The sequence below is a fragment of the Macaca nemestrina genome, chromosome 7, assembly GCF_043159975.1.
Source record: "Macaca nemestrina isolate mMacNem1 chromosome 7, mMacNem.hap1, whole genome shotgun sequence".
In the NCBI taxonomy this organism is placed as follows: domain Eukaryota; kingdom Metazoa; phylum Chordata; class Mammalia; order Primates; family Cercopithecidae; genus Macaca; species Macaca nemestrina.
In genome coordinates, this window is record NC_092131.1 from 35,129,112 (window position 1) to 35,142,678 (window position 13,567).

Below are 13,567 nucleotides of genomic sequence, written 5' to 3' on the forward strand. Positions count from 1 at the left end.
ACCATTGATCAGATCTCTTTAACAGATTTCTGTATAAAAATTAACTACGCCTTTTCCCCTCTTTCAAAACAAGTTTTTTTTTTTAAGGGAAGCAAAACCCAAAAAACCCCAGATGCTTTTGAAGCAAACCTGGACTCAGCTGTAATGGATAGTGTGTTGGACTAATTACCTGGGGTAGAGGCTGCACATCTAGGTTTTGGAAACAACTCTTTTCCAAAGAAAGTGCCAGTTTCTCTGTTCCCTTTCATCTGTTCTCACAGAATGCCTTTTCTGCATACTCGACTAGTTAGTCTTGGCATTGACAGGGGAGAGCTCCCTGGAATGATACATGCCAAATAAAATATGGCTCCAAGAGCCCTGTCCACTGGATTGCTTTATCCTTAATTGTGTTTGTTTATTTATTTATTTTTTTGAGATGGAATCTCACACTGTCCCCTGGGTTGGAGTGCAGTGGTGTGATGTTGGCTCACTGCAACCTCTGCCTCCCAGGTTCAAGTAATTTTCCTGCCTCAGCCTCCTGAGTAGCTGGGATAACAAGCGTCCGCCACCACGCCCGGCTAATTTTTTGTATTTTTAGTAGAGACAGGGTTTTACCATGTTGGCCAGGGTGGTCTTAAACTCCAGACCTCGTGATCCGCCTGCCTTGGCCTCCCAAAGTTCTGGGATTACTGGCGTGAGCCACTGTGTCCAGCTTACGACCATGTTTATTTTTGTTCATTGGCTAATTTCTTAAGTTTTAAAAACTGAAGTATATATATACCAAAAAGTGCATATATGTTCACCCCCAAAATTCACAAATTGAACATGCTTGTGTCACCAACCCCCAGAAGAAGAAACATTACAGAAGCCTAGCTGTGCCCCTTCCAGGCACCCCAGTGCTCCCTACCCCATCCCACCAAGGGTGACTATTCAAACGGAATCTTCTAGCATGTCCACTTTAGTAGCTGGATTTCCCCCTCAACATTAGGTTTGTGAGATTCACCCAACATTGGCTGTGGTTGTAGATCATTCATTCTCATTGCTGTATAGTGCTCTGTTACGTAAATTCACCATGATTTATTTTCCCATTTTACTTTTGATGAGTATGTGGTAGTTTTTGGTCTGGGACTTCCGTGGGTAGTGGTGCTGGGAACATGCTGGTACTTGTCTTTTGGAGACCTTAAGTATATACACCTCGCAGGGGAGTTACTGGGTCATGGGGCAGGCGTGTGTTCAGTAAAGGCTGCCGAATGCTTTTCCAAAGGGGCGTCAATTATCTGCTTGATTCGATTTTGATGAAGAAAATTATTCTATGGTCAGATTTTGAGTTCTTTTTTTTTTTTTTCTTAGAGACAGGGTCTTACTCTATCACCCAGGCTGGAGTACAGTGGTATAATCATAGCTCCATGCAGCCTTGACCTCCTGGGCTCAAGCAATCCTCCTGCCTCAGCCTACCGAATAGCTGGGATTACAGGTGTACCACCACATCCAGCTAATTAAAAAATATTTCTTTTGTAGAGAGAGGAGTCTCATGATGTTTTCCAGGCTGGTCTCGGACTCCTAGCCTCAAATCCTCCTACCTTGGCCTCCCAAAGTGCTGGGATTATAGGCATAAGCCATGCACCTGGCCTTGATTTGGGTTTTAAAGCAGAATAGCGTGACACGAACTCTGTTGATTTTACCGTGTCTTCTCCCCCACTCTTATGCATGTGAGCCATATGATAACTAGGAAAATTCATTCAAGTTGCTGTAACTGCTTCTTTTCAGAGAGGCTCTTGAAAGTCTTTTAGAACTGCTACTCAAAGTGGAAGTTTTAAGATTGTTTTCCTAAAATTTCTCCTTTTTCTTTTTCAAGAATAGAACAAATAATCACTATACCCCCTGCAAAAGAAGTCCTCCATCTCTCCCCTAACCCCAACTTTTTACTGAATGAAATGTAGAGCTTAGGGAAATTTTGAGTGAAAATCAAACACCAGTGAGACTACAGATTTTCCAAAATTTGCTGATTGGACCGTTTTTCTTATAATTTCAATTACAGTTGCCCGTCTTTGGAATCTGACAAAACTGGGCAAGTAGAGAGTCCAAAGCTTCCCCGTCCAATTCCTAAGTTTTTCTTGTAAACAACCACAGTACCTGGTGTTTCAGAAATGCAGAGATAGAAGCACCTTCCCATCCAGCCCCAGGTACCTTATAAATAGGGGCCTTGAGTCTCAGAAGGAACTTAATTGAATCTGTTAGTTCTGGCTTGCCCTCCCTTCCCTGACCCCCAAACAACAAGCTAGAAACAACATCCCACAGAATTACAGCAAAAATATTATTTCACACACTGCTCCCTCATAAAAATCCCTTGCTAAAGCACTCTCAAATCCTGCAGCCTGAGGCAGTTAAATGATTTTATTTTACAGATGGGAAAATGAAGACCTGCAGAATTGACTTGACACAGTAAGAACCGGAAGAGCTAGAGTTTGGAAGCCAGACCTATGCCTGGGAATTTGTATTTCTAGGAGCAGAGGGTCTCTTTTCTAAGGAGAAGTTTAGGGATGATGTGGCGGAATCAGGAGTTCATCATGAGGTCCTTTTCATGGGTGACCTTCACATCCTGGGACCTGGCCTTTTGTCTGGTTGGAAAATGGTCTTTGGTTAGGACATACTGTCAAGGAATGTATTGCTTTTTTGTTGGTAGTGGCCAAGAGTTGAAACTGAGTGAATACTCATCAGTAGGGGAATGGCCAAATAGCTTTGACACCTTTATGTTGTGAATCATAACAGAACCAGTAGAAGGATTTTGGCAAATTATGGTAGAACAAAAAAAGGGTGAGACTGTGTATGATGTATAATTCCATTTTGTTAAACAGTAATGCCCCCACACTGTCCAAAACGTCACTATTCAGTTTCTATGTGTATAAAATTACATGAGTATGGGGAGAATTGTGGCAGGACACAAACTAAGATGTTAACATGGGCCACCTGGAAAGGCAGGGCTGTGGGTAGCCATGTGGGAGGGTAGGGCATAGGAGAATAGTATCAGTGATATGATGCTATTTGAATAAATTATACATATGCATATGTATGTATACATATGCATAAAGGAATGCACACAATTATGTGTATAAATAAATAAAAAAAATCAAACAAACTAGAGTAGTTCTAATAAGAACAAGGCTCTGAGCCCCACATGGGTCAGTTACCTTGGCGAGCGCTCGGTTCCATGGCTGCAGGCTTTACCCTCCAGATCAGCTGTGTTGCCAAGTGAAGGACATTGGTCAGAAGTGGGCGGCTGAGTCCAGACACTGCTGCGTTTGGCAAATCAATAATTCTAGCTCCTGTCTCTGCTGTATGTATGTACTGTGCTGGCATTTGCATGATTTTTCAAGGTCAGGTATTTTTATCCCCATTTTATGGATGAGGAAAAACAAGGGCAAGTCACTCAAGACCACATAGTGACTGAGTGGTGCTGAAATTCAAGCCCAGGTCTGTGAGTCCAGAACTCCAGCTTCTCAGGTCACTTCCTGATCGCATCTGGAGCTGGGCTCTGCTGCCCTCAGTGGAGGGAGCACCCACCTGCTTTGATCCAAGCTCAGATTGCTGCGGGGCCCTCTCTCACAGGTGTGGGTCCTACAGTGCAGGTTTTGCTACTTCCACAAAATCAGCCACCACTGACTGCGCATTCCCTGTGTGTCTTCACTGGCCCCTTTCTTGGTTTTGGGTGGCAAAGCTTCTCATCTGTGTGTAGGGAGAGCAGCCTATTTGGGCTACAGTCCCCAAGAGAGTGGGCTGCACAGCAAAGTAGGGCCTCCGGTTGTCCTACCTCAGGACAGGTGAAAGGCAGACGGGCTTGTGAAAAAGGAAGACACTTTGGCCAAATCGGACATCTATTTGGCCCCTGTGTCCTTTCACCAGTCCCTCGGGGAGTCAATGCTTAGGTCTTTCACGTGGATCTCACTTCCACGCCTGCCTGCCACATCCCCAGCCCTGCTGACCACAGAAGAACTCATAGTTGTGGCTTATTTGGTGACTTCCACACAAATTGCCAAGTACCTTTGCTGTCACCAAAGGTCCCTCAAAGCCAGTATTTAAGATAAAAATCACAGGTCTGCAAGTTGATATTACTTGGGAGTCCCTCTGTTAGCCTTGGTTTTCTCATTCAGAAAACAGGAATACGATTTTGCTCCCACTTGTCATTAAAAGAATATATATGGCTAGGTGCGGTGGCTCACACCTGTAATCCCAGCATTTTGGGAGGTGGAGGCAGGTGGATCACTTGAGGCCAGGAGTTTGAGATCAGCCTGGCCAACATGGCGAAGCCCCGTCTCTACTAAAAATACAAAAATTAGCTGGGTGTGGTGGTGGGCGCCTGTAATCCCAGCTACTTGGGGGGCTGAGGTGCAAAAATTGCTTGAGCCTGGGAGGCAGAGGTTGCAGTGAGCCGAGATCATGCCACTGCACTCCAGCCTGGGCAACAGAGCGAGATTCTGTCTCAAAAAAAAAAAAAAAAAAAAAAAAGGAATACATATGATAGATAATTTGTTAAAAAATAGCAAGAGAGATACCATATACTGGAAAGATAAGGCTAGTTCTGTGTCTTAAGTTTTGGCTGAAAACAACCATGCTACTGATGCCAACAGTAATTGCCTTTTTTTTTTTTTTTTTTTTTGAGACGGAGTCTCGCTCTGTCGCCCAGGCTGGAGTGCAGTGGCACTATCTCGGCTCACTGCAAACTCCGCCTCCCAGGTTTACGCCATTCTCCCGCCTCAGCCTCCGAGTAGCTGGGACTACAGGCGCCCGCCACCTCGCCCGGCTAGTTTTTTGTATTTTTTAGTAGAGATGGGGTTTCACCGTGTTAGCCAGGATGGTCTCGATCTCCTGACCTCGTGATCCGCCCGTCTCGGCCTCCCAAAGTGCTGGGATTACAGGCTTGAGCCACCGCGCCCGGCCTGTTTTTTTTTTTTGAGATGGAGTCTCATTCTGTCGTCCAGGGTGGAGTGCAGTGGCGTGATCTCAGCTCACTGCAACCTTCACCTCTTGGGTTCAAGCAATTCTCCTGCCTCAGCCTCCCAAGTAGCTGGGATTACACTGCCGCCTTGGCCTCCCAAAGTGCGGGGATTACAGGCGTGAGTTACTGCGCCTGGCTAGTAATTGCCATTTTTATGTAATAAGTCTGGACATTTCCAGTGTGAAAGGACTGCTGTCTTCTCCAGGGTGCTGTTTTTTGAGACAGGGTCTCACTCTGTCGCCCAGGCAGGAGTGCAGTGGCTCAATCTCGACTCATGGCAAACTCTGCCTCCTGGGTTTAAGTGATTCTCCTGCCTCAGCCTTCCGAACAGCTGGGATTACAGGTGTGCACCACCACGCCCAGCTAAGTTTTGTATTTTTAGTACAGACGAAGTTTCACCATATTGGCCAGGCTGGTCTTGAACTCCTGACCTCAAGTGATCTGCCCATCTCGGCTTCCCAAAGTGCTGGGATTACAGCTGTGAGCCACCGTGCCTGGCCTGGTGCTGTGTTTCAACAATGGCCTCAATGACTTCCAGGAGCAGGCCCGTTTTGTGAAAGTCGACTTGACTGGAGGGGTTAGCTGGCTGCAGGGACAGTGTCCCTGGCCCTCATGCCCTCTCTGTGTCGGGTGGCCCCATTCCCCTGGTGGGGTTGCTGCAGCTGGCACTGGAGCCACTGTTGCTGCCTTCTTTCACCGCCTGTGGAAGCCGCCACAGATTCCAGGAGGGGAAGACGGAATGAAGAAACAGCTTGCAGCAGGCTGCGGTCTTCACTCAAGGATCTGGAGCAAAACCTGTCCATGGTCCAGCTCCTTTCCTGTCTGCCTCCTTTCACTTCATGAAGGCCGTAGACAAACTGTCTGGTCTCTCAGCTTATCTTTCTAGAGAAGAGATTCTTTTGAAGGAGCCTGTGTAAATGTTGTGATTGTCAACAGTGATCTTTTTTTCTTTTTTCTCTCTTTTTTTTTTTTTTGGTGGAGTCTTGCTGCGTCTCCCAGGCTGGAGTGCAATGGCGCAATCTCTGCTCACTGCAACCTCTGCCTCCCAGGTTCAAGCGATTCTCTTGCCTCCGCTTCCCAAGTAACTGGGATTACAGGTGCCTGCCACTGTGCCTAGCTAAGTTTTGTATTTTTAGTAGCGATGGGGTTTCGCCATGTTGGCCAGGCTGGTCTCCAACTCCTGACCTACAGTGATCCACCCCGCCTTGGACTCCCAAAGTGCTGGGATTACAGGCGTGAGCCACCACACCTGGCCGTGATCTTATTATTAGTTCCTTAAGGGCTGGGACTAAGTCTCCAGTACCTGCCACAGTGCCTGATGCATAGTAGGACCCCAAAGAAATGTTTTTCATTGGCATGAAACTCCCTATAGATCCATGGCTGGACAGCATGACAAGTGATCATTTAGGAAGGGTTTTCTTTCCTCCTTTGCCTTCCTCTGTGCATGACAAAGTGTGGGATCAGTAAACCTTTCCCCCACCCTTATTCTTCTTTGCACTGTTTTACTTAAAAAGTGATTTCTGGCCAGGTGTGGTGGTTCATGCCTGTAATCCCAGCACTTTGGGAGGCTGAGATGGGTGGATCACTTGAGGTCAGGAATTCGAGACCAGCCTGGCCAATACGGTGAAACCCCGTCTCTAATAAAAACACAAAAATTAGCCAGGCGTGGTGGTGTGCACCTATAGTCTCAGCTACTCAGGAGTCTGAGGCAGGAGAATTGCTTGAACCTGGGAGGCAGAGGTTGCAGTGAGCCTGAGATTGCACCAGTACACTCCAGTCAGGACCACAGAAGGAAACTCTGTCTTAAAAAAAAAAAAATGTGATTTTCTTCTGACCAATTAAGTAAAGGTGATTGGACCTTTCCACACACTCCTCTCCTGTTTGCATTCTGAGAGGGGATGTTGAAATAGGTTCTGTTTGGTTCTGCTTCAATCTAGGAGTAGATTGACCAGCTTGAGAGAGATTTTCTTCATCCCGAAAGCTACTCCTGTTAGGAATGTGGAGTCTTCTGAGGTCCCAGATCCAGATAAGACAAGGGCGGGAGCTCCCAGTGGGCTCCTAAGCACTGGGTAGGAGGTTGTCCTTCAGAGAAAAGGGAAAAAAAATTCATCCAGATAGACTGATAAAAGGAGTGACATCACAGTAGGCATGGCAACCACAGGGCAATCATAATCTCCCCACGAGGTGGTCAGAACCCCAAGGGAAGACCTAGTTTCACTGCGCTCCTTCTCCCTTCAGGGCAGGCAGGAGCAGGGAGGCATGGAGGAGGGTGCACTTATCCAGTGGCTGGAGTAGGCCAGGGGTTTTGCTTCTCACCCCAGCACTGCCCCCCTGCTGTGACAGTTTCTCTGGAGTGCTGGTGTGCCACCTGGAAGCATTCATATTCGGTCGCTTTATTATCCAGGGTTGCCCTGGGAGTTTGGTGGGAGAGAGGGAGCAAAATGGGAGAGTGAGGGAAACATATCACTGGAGAGGGAAGTAGAGATGTGATATGATCCGCAGAACGCCATGCTCTGTCCTCAGTGACCCCACCCCAGAGGCTCTAACCCCTTCTGAGAACACAATGGTCAGCCTCCTGTTCCTCACTGGCTTCTTCTTTGGGCCTGGATTTCCACAGCACACCTGGAAGCTATGTAAGTTGTACTCATTTCAAAGCCACTTGTGTCTCCAGCATCTCCCTGAGGCACCCGTGTGGTGACTGCTGGGCCTCGGGGTGTCTGGGAGTGTTGTCTCCAGCAGGTGTATCTTGAACACAAAGCACAGGTTTTAGGGTCGAAGAGTCAAATAAGGGGGATGAATCAAGAGGTTGGTTTTTGGTGGCTTCTGGGTGTCCTGGGCCTGGAAATCATTTCTCCTTTCCTGTCCTTGTGGGGTAACTATGCCCAGGTCAGACCTAGTTGCTGTCTTGCTGCGGGTCAAGACATAGTTGCATGTATGTCTTGCTGCCCCCCTGGCATATGGGGTTTTACAAGTGGGCGAGGCAGTCCGCCCACAGAGTGAGCAGCCAGAGAAGGCCAATGCTCCATCTTCTCCTCTTCGTCAGCGCCCCCTCCCCCAGCTGTGGATGCGTGAAGACATCATTTAAGGGTCTCCCAGGAAGCAGGCTGTTTGGCTTCTTGACTCAGAATATCTGGAGCTCCTGCTGCAAGCTGGAGAAACTGCTTCCCCAGCGCCTTGTGGCTCTGGGTCACTTTTTAAAGGATGATTGAATTTTTCTATTGAGAGAAAATTCACACAACATAAAATTCACCATTCTAACCACTTGAAAGTGCATAATTCAGTGGTGGTTCGTACATCCACCATCAGCCACAGCTGACGACAGAACATTTTCATCACCCTAAAAAGAAATCCTGGCCTGGCGTGGTGGCTCATGCCTGTAATCCCAGCACTTTGGGAGGCTGAGGAGGGAGGATCACGAGGTCAGGGGTTTGAGACCAGCCTGGCCAACATGGTGAAACCCTGTCTCTACTAAGAATACAAAAATTAGCCAGGTGTGGTGGTGCACGCCTGTAATCCCAGTTACTCAGGAGGCTGAGGCAGGAGGATTGCTTGAACCCAGGAGGCAGTGGTTGCAGTGAGCCGAGATCGCGCCACTGCACTCCAGCCTGGGCGACAGAAAAAGAAAAAAAAAGAAATCCTGCACTCAGGAAACAGACACTTCCCACTCCCCTGTCCCCTCTGCCCCTGATAACAACTAATCTGCTTTTTGTCTCCTTGGATTTCCCTATTCTAGATATTCCATAGAAATGAAATCGTATAGGCCGGGTGCGGTGGCTCAAGCCTGTAATCCCAGCACTTTGGGAGGCCGAGACGGGCGGATCACGAGGTCAGGAGATTGAGACCATCCTGGCTAACACGGTGAAACCCCGTCTCTACTAAAAAATACAAAAACCTAGCCGGGCGAGGTGGCAGACGCCTGTAGTCCCAGCTACTCGGCAGGCTGAGGCAGGAGAATGGCGTGAACCCGGGAGGCGGAGCTTGCAGTGAGCTGAGATCGCGCCACTGCACTCCAGTCTGGGCGACAAAGCAAGACTCTGTCTCAAGAAAAAAAATAAAAAGAAATGAAATCATATAACACATGTGGCCTTTGCATCCGGCTTCTGTCACTCAGCATAATGTTTTCAGTGTTCAGCCGTGTTGTTTCATGTTTCAGTACTCCCTTTTTATGGCTGAGTAATAGTCCCTTGTATGAATACACATTTGATTTACCTATTCATCTGTTGATGGACATTTGGGTTATCTCTGCTTTTTGGCTGTTATGAAGAATGCTAATATAAACCTTTATGTACAAGTCTTGGTGTGGACATAGGTTTTCAATTCTTTTGGGGTATATACCTAGGGGAGGAGTTTCTGGGTCACATGGTAACTCAGCGTTTGAAGTTTTGAAGGACTGCCAAGCTGTTTTCCACAGTGACTGCAGCATTTTGTGTTCCCATCAGTGATGTATGGGGGGTCCAGTTTCTCTACCTCTTTGCTGATGTTTGTGATTTTAGCCATCTCACCAGGTGTGAAGTGGTATCTCATTCATTTGTGTTTTTTTTTTTTTTGAGACAGTCTCACTCTGTCACCCAGGCTGGAGTGCAGTGGCACGATCTCAGCTCACTGCAACCTCCGCCTCCCCAGTTCAAGTAATTCTCCTGCCTCAGCTTCCTGAGTAGCTGGGATTACACCTGCCACCATGCCCAGCTAATTTTTGTATTTTTAGTAGAGATAGGATTTCACCATATTGGTCAGGCTGGTCTCAAACTCCTGATCTCAAGTGATCTACCTGCCTTGGCCTCCCTAAGTGTTGACATTACAGGCATCAGACTCTACACCTGGCCTCATTGTGGGTTGTTTGTTTGTTTGTTCTGTTTTGAGACAGAGTCTCACTCTGTCACCCGGGCTGGAGTGCAGTGGCACAATCTCGGCTCACTGCAACCCTCTCCTCCCGGGTTCAATTCTTGTGCCTCAGCCTCTTGAGTAGCTGGGATTACAGGTGTGCGCCACCACACCTGGCTAATTTCTATATTTTTAGTACAGAAGGAGTTTCACCATGTTAGTCAGGCTGGTCTCGAACTCCTGGCCTCAAGTGATCCGCCTGCCTCGACCTCCCAAAGTGCTGGGATTACAGGTGTGAGCCTCCATGCCCAGCCTCACTGTAGTTTTGATTTGCATTTCCCTAATGATCGAATGATGCTTCCTATTTTTTCATGTGTCTATTGGTCATTTGTATGTTTTCTTTGGAGAAATATCTATTTGTTATTTGCCCATCTTAAAATTGGGCTGTTTGTCTTTTCATTGAGAAATGAGTTTATTTTAACACATGATTGTTCCTTCCCCAACCCCAGCACGGTGTGACCAGCCTGTGGAGATGGAGGAGTTTAGTGGGTCACTTAAAAGCAGGCCTAGGTCTTTGCCTCTTTGGTTACTCCTCAACGTTTTTTGGGGTCTCCTCTTCCATGGCTGCCCTTAAATGTTTTTTTTCCCCCAGAGTTTCTGTCCTTGACTCAGTTCTTGTTTTGCCCCCAGTTCTCTGGCTGACCTCCTCCGCACCCTTGGCATCCATCTCCATACATAATGTTGGTTACTCCCAATGCACATATTCATCCTGGGCTTCTCTCTGGAGCTTCGTATTTGCATATCCAACTGGGACCTCAACATGTTCAAAACTCACCACGCTCCTCTGCCAAGCCTTCGCCTCCTCCCGGATTCCCCGTCAGGATGAGTGTTATCATCATCTACCTAGTTGGCCATGCTAGACGTCATCTAGGATCCCTCCTCTCTCTCAGGCACATCTGCCCTCTTCCCAACCAGTTTTGTCCATTTACTTTGGTCAATAGCTCTTCCTAATGTGTTATCAGTTCATCACTCCCGCTCAGACTGCCTTAGTTCAGGACTTTGTCATTCCGATAGACTTCCTAGCTTTGAGTTACTTTCATCCATCTGTACTCTGCCAGAATGATCCAATTATATCACTGCCTATTTAAAACCCTTCAGTGACTCCTTGTTTTCTGAAGGATAAACTTCCAACCCCTTTGTTGGGTGTATGAGCCCTCCTGGATTTAACCTCTACCTTCTCTCCAAGTCATATTCCCCTGCTCATGGTTTCCTCAGACCTTACTTCAGCCATAAGGAATTCCTTGAGGTTTCTTGGATAGGTTGTGTTCCCTCAAATCATCATGCCTTGAGTGCCCTGCTATTGGTATGAGTTATATATGTGGCCCAGGACACATTTTCAGGACTGGATTATGGACCCAGTATGGCCCAAACCAACTACTAATATGGATAGAGAACATGGTGAGTGTGGGTTGGATGTGGATTTTGATTCAATGATTTAGTTATGTGAAGGAATTTGCAAACTGAATAGAAATTAAACTGTATCGTATTGCATTTATAAACCACCTGTATTGCAAAAGCAATAAAGTCCCCTAGAAAAGTTCTGACATCTGCCCTATCTATAGTTCATAGTTACTTTACTTTTTGCACCAAAAACAACAGAGGATACATGGTGTGACCAGCATATATGTATAGGAGCCGATGGGACAAAATATTCTGAAATTTTATTTGGATTCCAAGATTGCCATAGCTACGGACTGCTATGAATACCGGCAATCTCTTACTTGTTTGGAGTCCCACCCCTTTAACCTCTGGATTTCTTATAACTTTTCCTAAGGATGTTAGTCCCTAGCTAGGGAAACTGAATGAAATTAAAGGAGGGATTCCTACTCTTTTCCAAATTATTTTTTTAAAAAAAATTTTTGTTTATCTTAGATTGCTAGTTAGAACTTTATCTTTCTCCCTCAAAATTTGTTTTTTTAATTTTAATTTTTTTTAAAAGAAACATGGTCTTACTCTGTTGTCCAGGCTAGAGTGCAGTGGTGCAATCATAGCTCATTGCAGCCTTGAACTCCTGGGCTCAAGCGATCCTCCTGCTTCAGCCTCCTGAGTAGCTGGGACTACAGCTACTATAGTCCCAGCCTGGCACCACGTCAGGCAATTTTTAATTTTTTTGTTGAGATGGGGTCTTGTTATGTTGCCCAGGCTGGTCTCAAATTCCTGATCTCAAGCGATCCTCCCACCTTGGCCTCCCAAAGTGCTGGGATTACAGGCATGAGCCACCATACCTAGCCCTTCCTCAAATTTTTCCTTGGAAAAATGGCAAGCCTTCTGAAAAGTTGTGAAAATAGTGCAATGAACACCAATATCCCCTTCACTTAGATTCACCATTTACCAGCCTTTTGCTACATTTGTTTCCTCTTTCCCTACCTTTTATGCGCATGTGTGCCTGTGTGAGCACACATCTATATTTTCAGGAAAAGTGAGATTTAGTTCATAGTACATCTTTCTCTTCTTGGTATGTTTTCAAGCCTCTGGCAAAACCCAGTGCCAAAACTGAAGCCTTGAGTTCTTGGCTCAGTGCTGTCACTGACGGGAGCATACTTGGATGATCCTGAACACATGCCTTCCCCCTTTCTGAGCCTCAGTTTCCCCATCAATGAAATGAGGGCTTGGATCCCCTGTTCTTGAAGCCCTGTCTTTGTACTCAATATTCTACAGCCCTGTGATAGCCAGAAAAACCCAGCCCTTTGGGAAATTGTCAGAAGATACTTAATGTACTTGTGAGATGAACCCCAGAAATTTATTGTTAGCTGGGCTTTGGCCAGGACTGTGTCTGGTTTATAACAAGGAGTGTTTTTTTTTTTTTTTTTTTTTTCCCTTGAGAGAGCTACCAGTGCTTTGCCTGCCGAGGCGGGGAGGTGGGCTTGGTGGGGTTTCTACTAGAAGGAAGTGGCAGGAACTCTGACCTGCTTGCTGTCAAGTTAGGAGACAGAGAGGCTCAGAACCCGCCCCCCGCCGCCACGTTTCCTTGAGGTGCCTGCTTGTTTAATCTGCCGTTTGCCTTGCTTCCCCCAACGCCCTTTTATAGCTCCTTTTGTTCAAGGATCTTGCCACCTCCTTTCTCTGTCCTGGCCCACCTCCAGGTTAAATATCCAAGAAGGACAGCGGTAGCCTGAAGATGCTGATGACATGGGGGACGTTCATGACTGGCCCCGAAGAAAGGCTCTCACAGGTGGGGGTGATCCACAGTGCTCCCACCCACAGAGCCCAGGGCAGAGGCTCGAGGTGTGCCAGGCTTATTTTATGGCTTTAATTCCCATGGGTAGGATTGGAGAAAGGTTTAGTAAAGGAGAAAAGGACTCAGATATGTCGGGGTTGAGGGAAGGAACTAGTGAGATTAGGGTGGCAAGGGGTTCATTTATCCATTCGGTAAGTGTTTATTGAAAGTCTACTATATTATGTGTAAGGTCCTTTTGACCCAGAAATCTGAAATTTGGGTAGCAGTCATTAATTTGTATTAGATACCATATATGTTAGAGAAGTGGTAGAAATAATGTTAAAATTGTCATACTTCCTTTCCCGACGATCACATGCTAAGTGTGTCACATCTATTCCACTGAATCCTCCCAACAACCGGGATGAGGTGGTGTCGTCCTCACTGCGCAGGGGAGGAAAGGGAGGCTTGGAACAGTGTCTTGCTCAAGGTCAGGGAATGAGGAGAGGTGGAATTGGGATCTGAGTTCAAGTCTGATTTCAAATTCCACACTCTTCACC

General features: G+C 46.7%; 1 protein-coding gene across 10 annotated transcripts in view; it reads left to right on the forward strand.

The window, feature by feature from the left end:
• The window catches only part of LOC105494301 (double PHD fingers 3), a 287,462-nt gene that overhangs the window by 50,844 nt on the left and 223,051 nt on the right, over nt 1–13,567 (forward strand). For 3 of the 10 annotated variants that reach the window (XM_011762608.3, XM_011762607.3, XM_011762609.3), the window contains exon 1: nt 4,922–7,605. The exons of 1 other annotated variant lie outside the window; for it this stretch is intronic. In XM_011762608.3, coding sequence (XP_011760910.1) covers nt 7,464–7,605 — 142 coding nt within the window. In that variant the 5' untranslated portion in view covers nt 4,922–7,463. Of the gene's footprint in view, nt 1–4,909; nt 7,606–13,567 lie in introns of those variants that run through there. 6 more of the 10 variants (XM_071099909.1, XM_011762610.3, XM_071099910.1 and 3 more) reach the window with 4 other exon arrangements.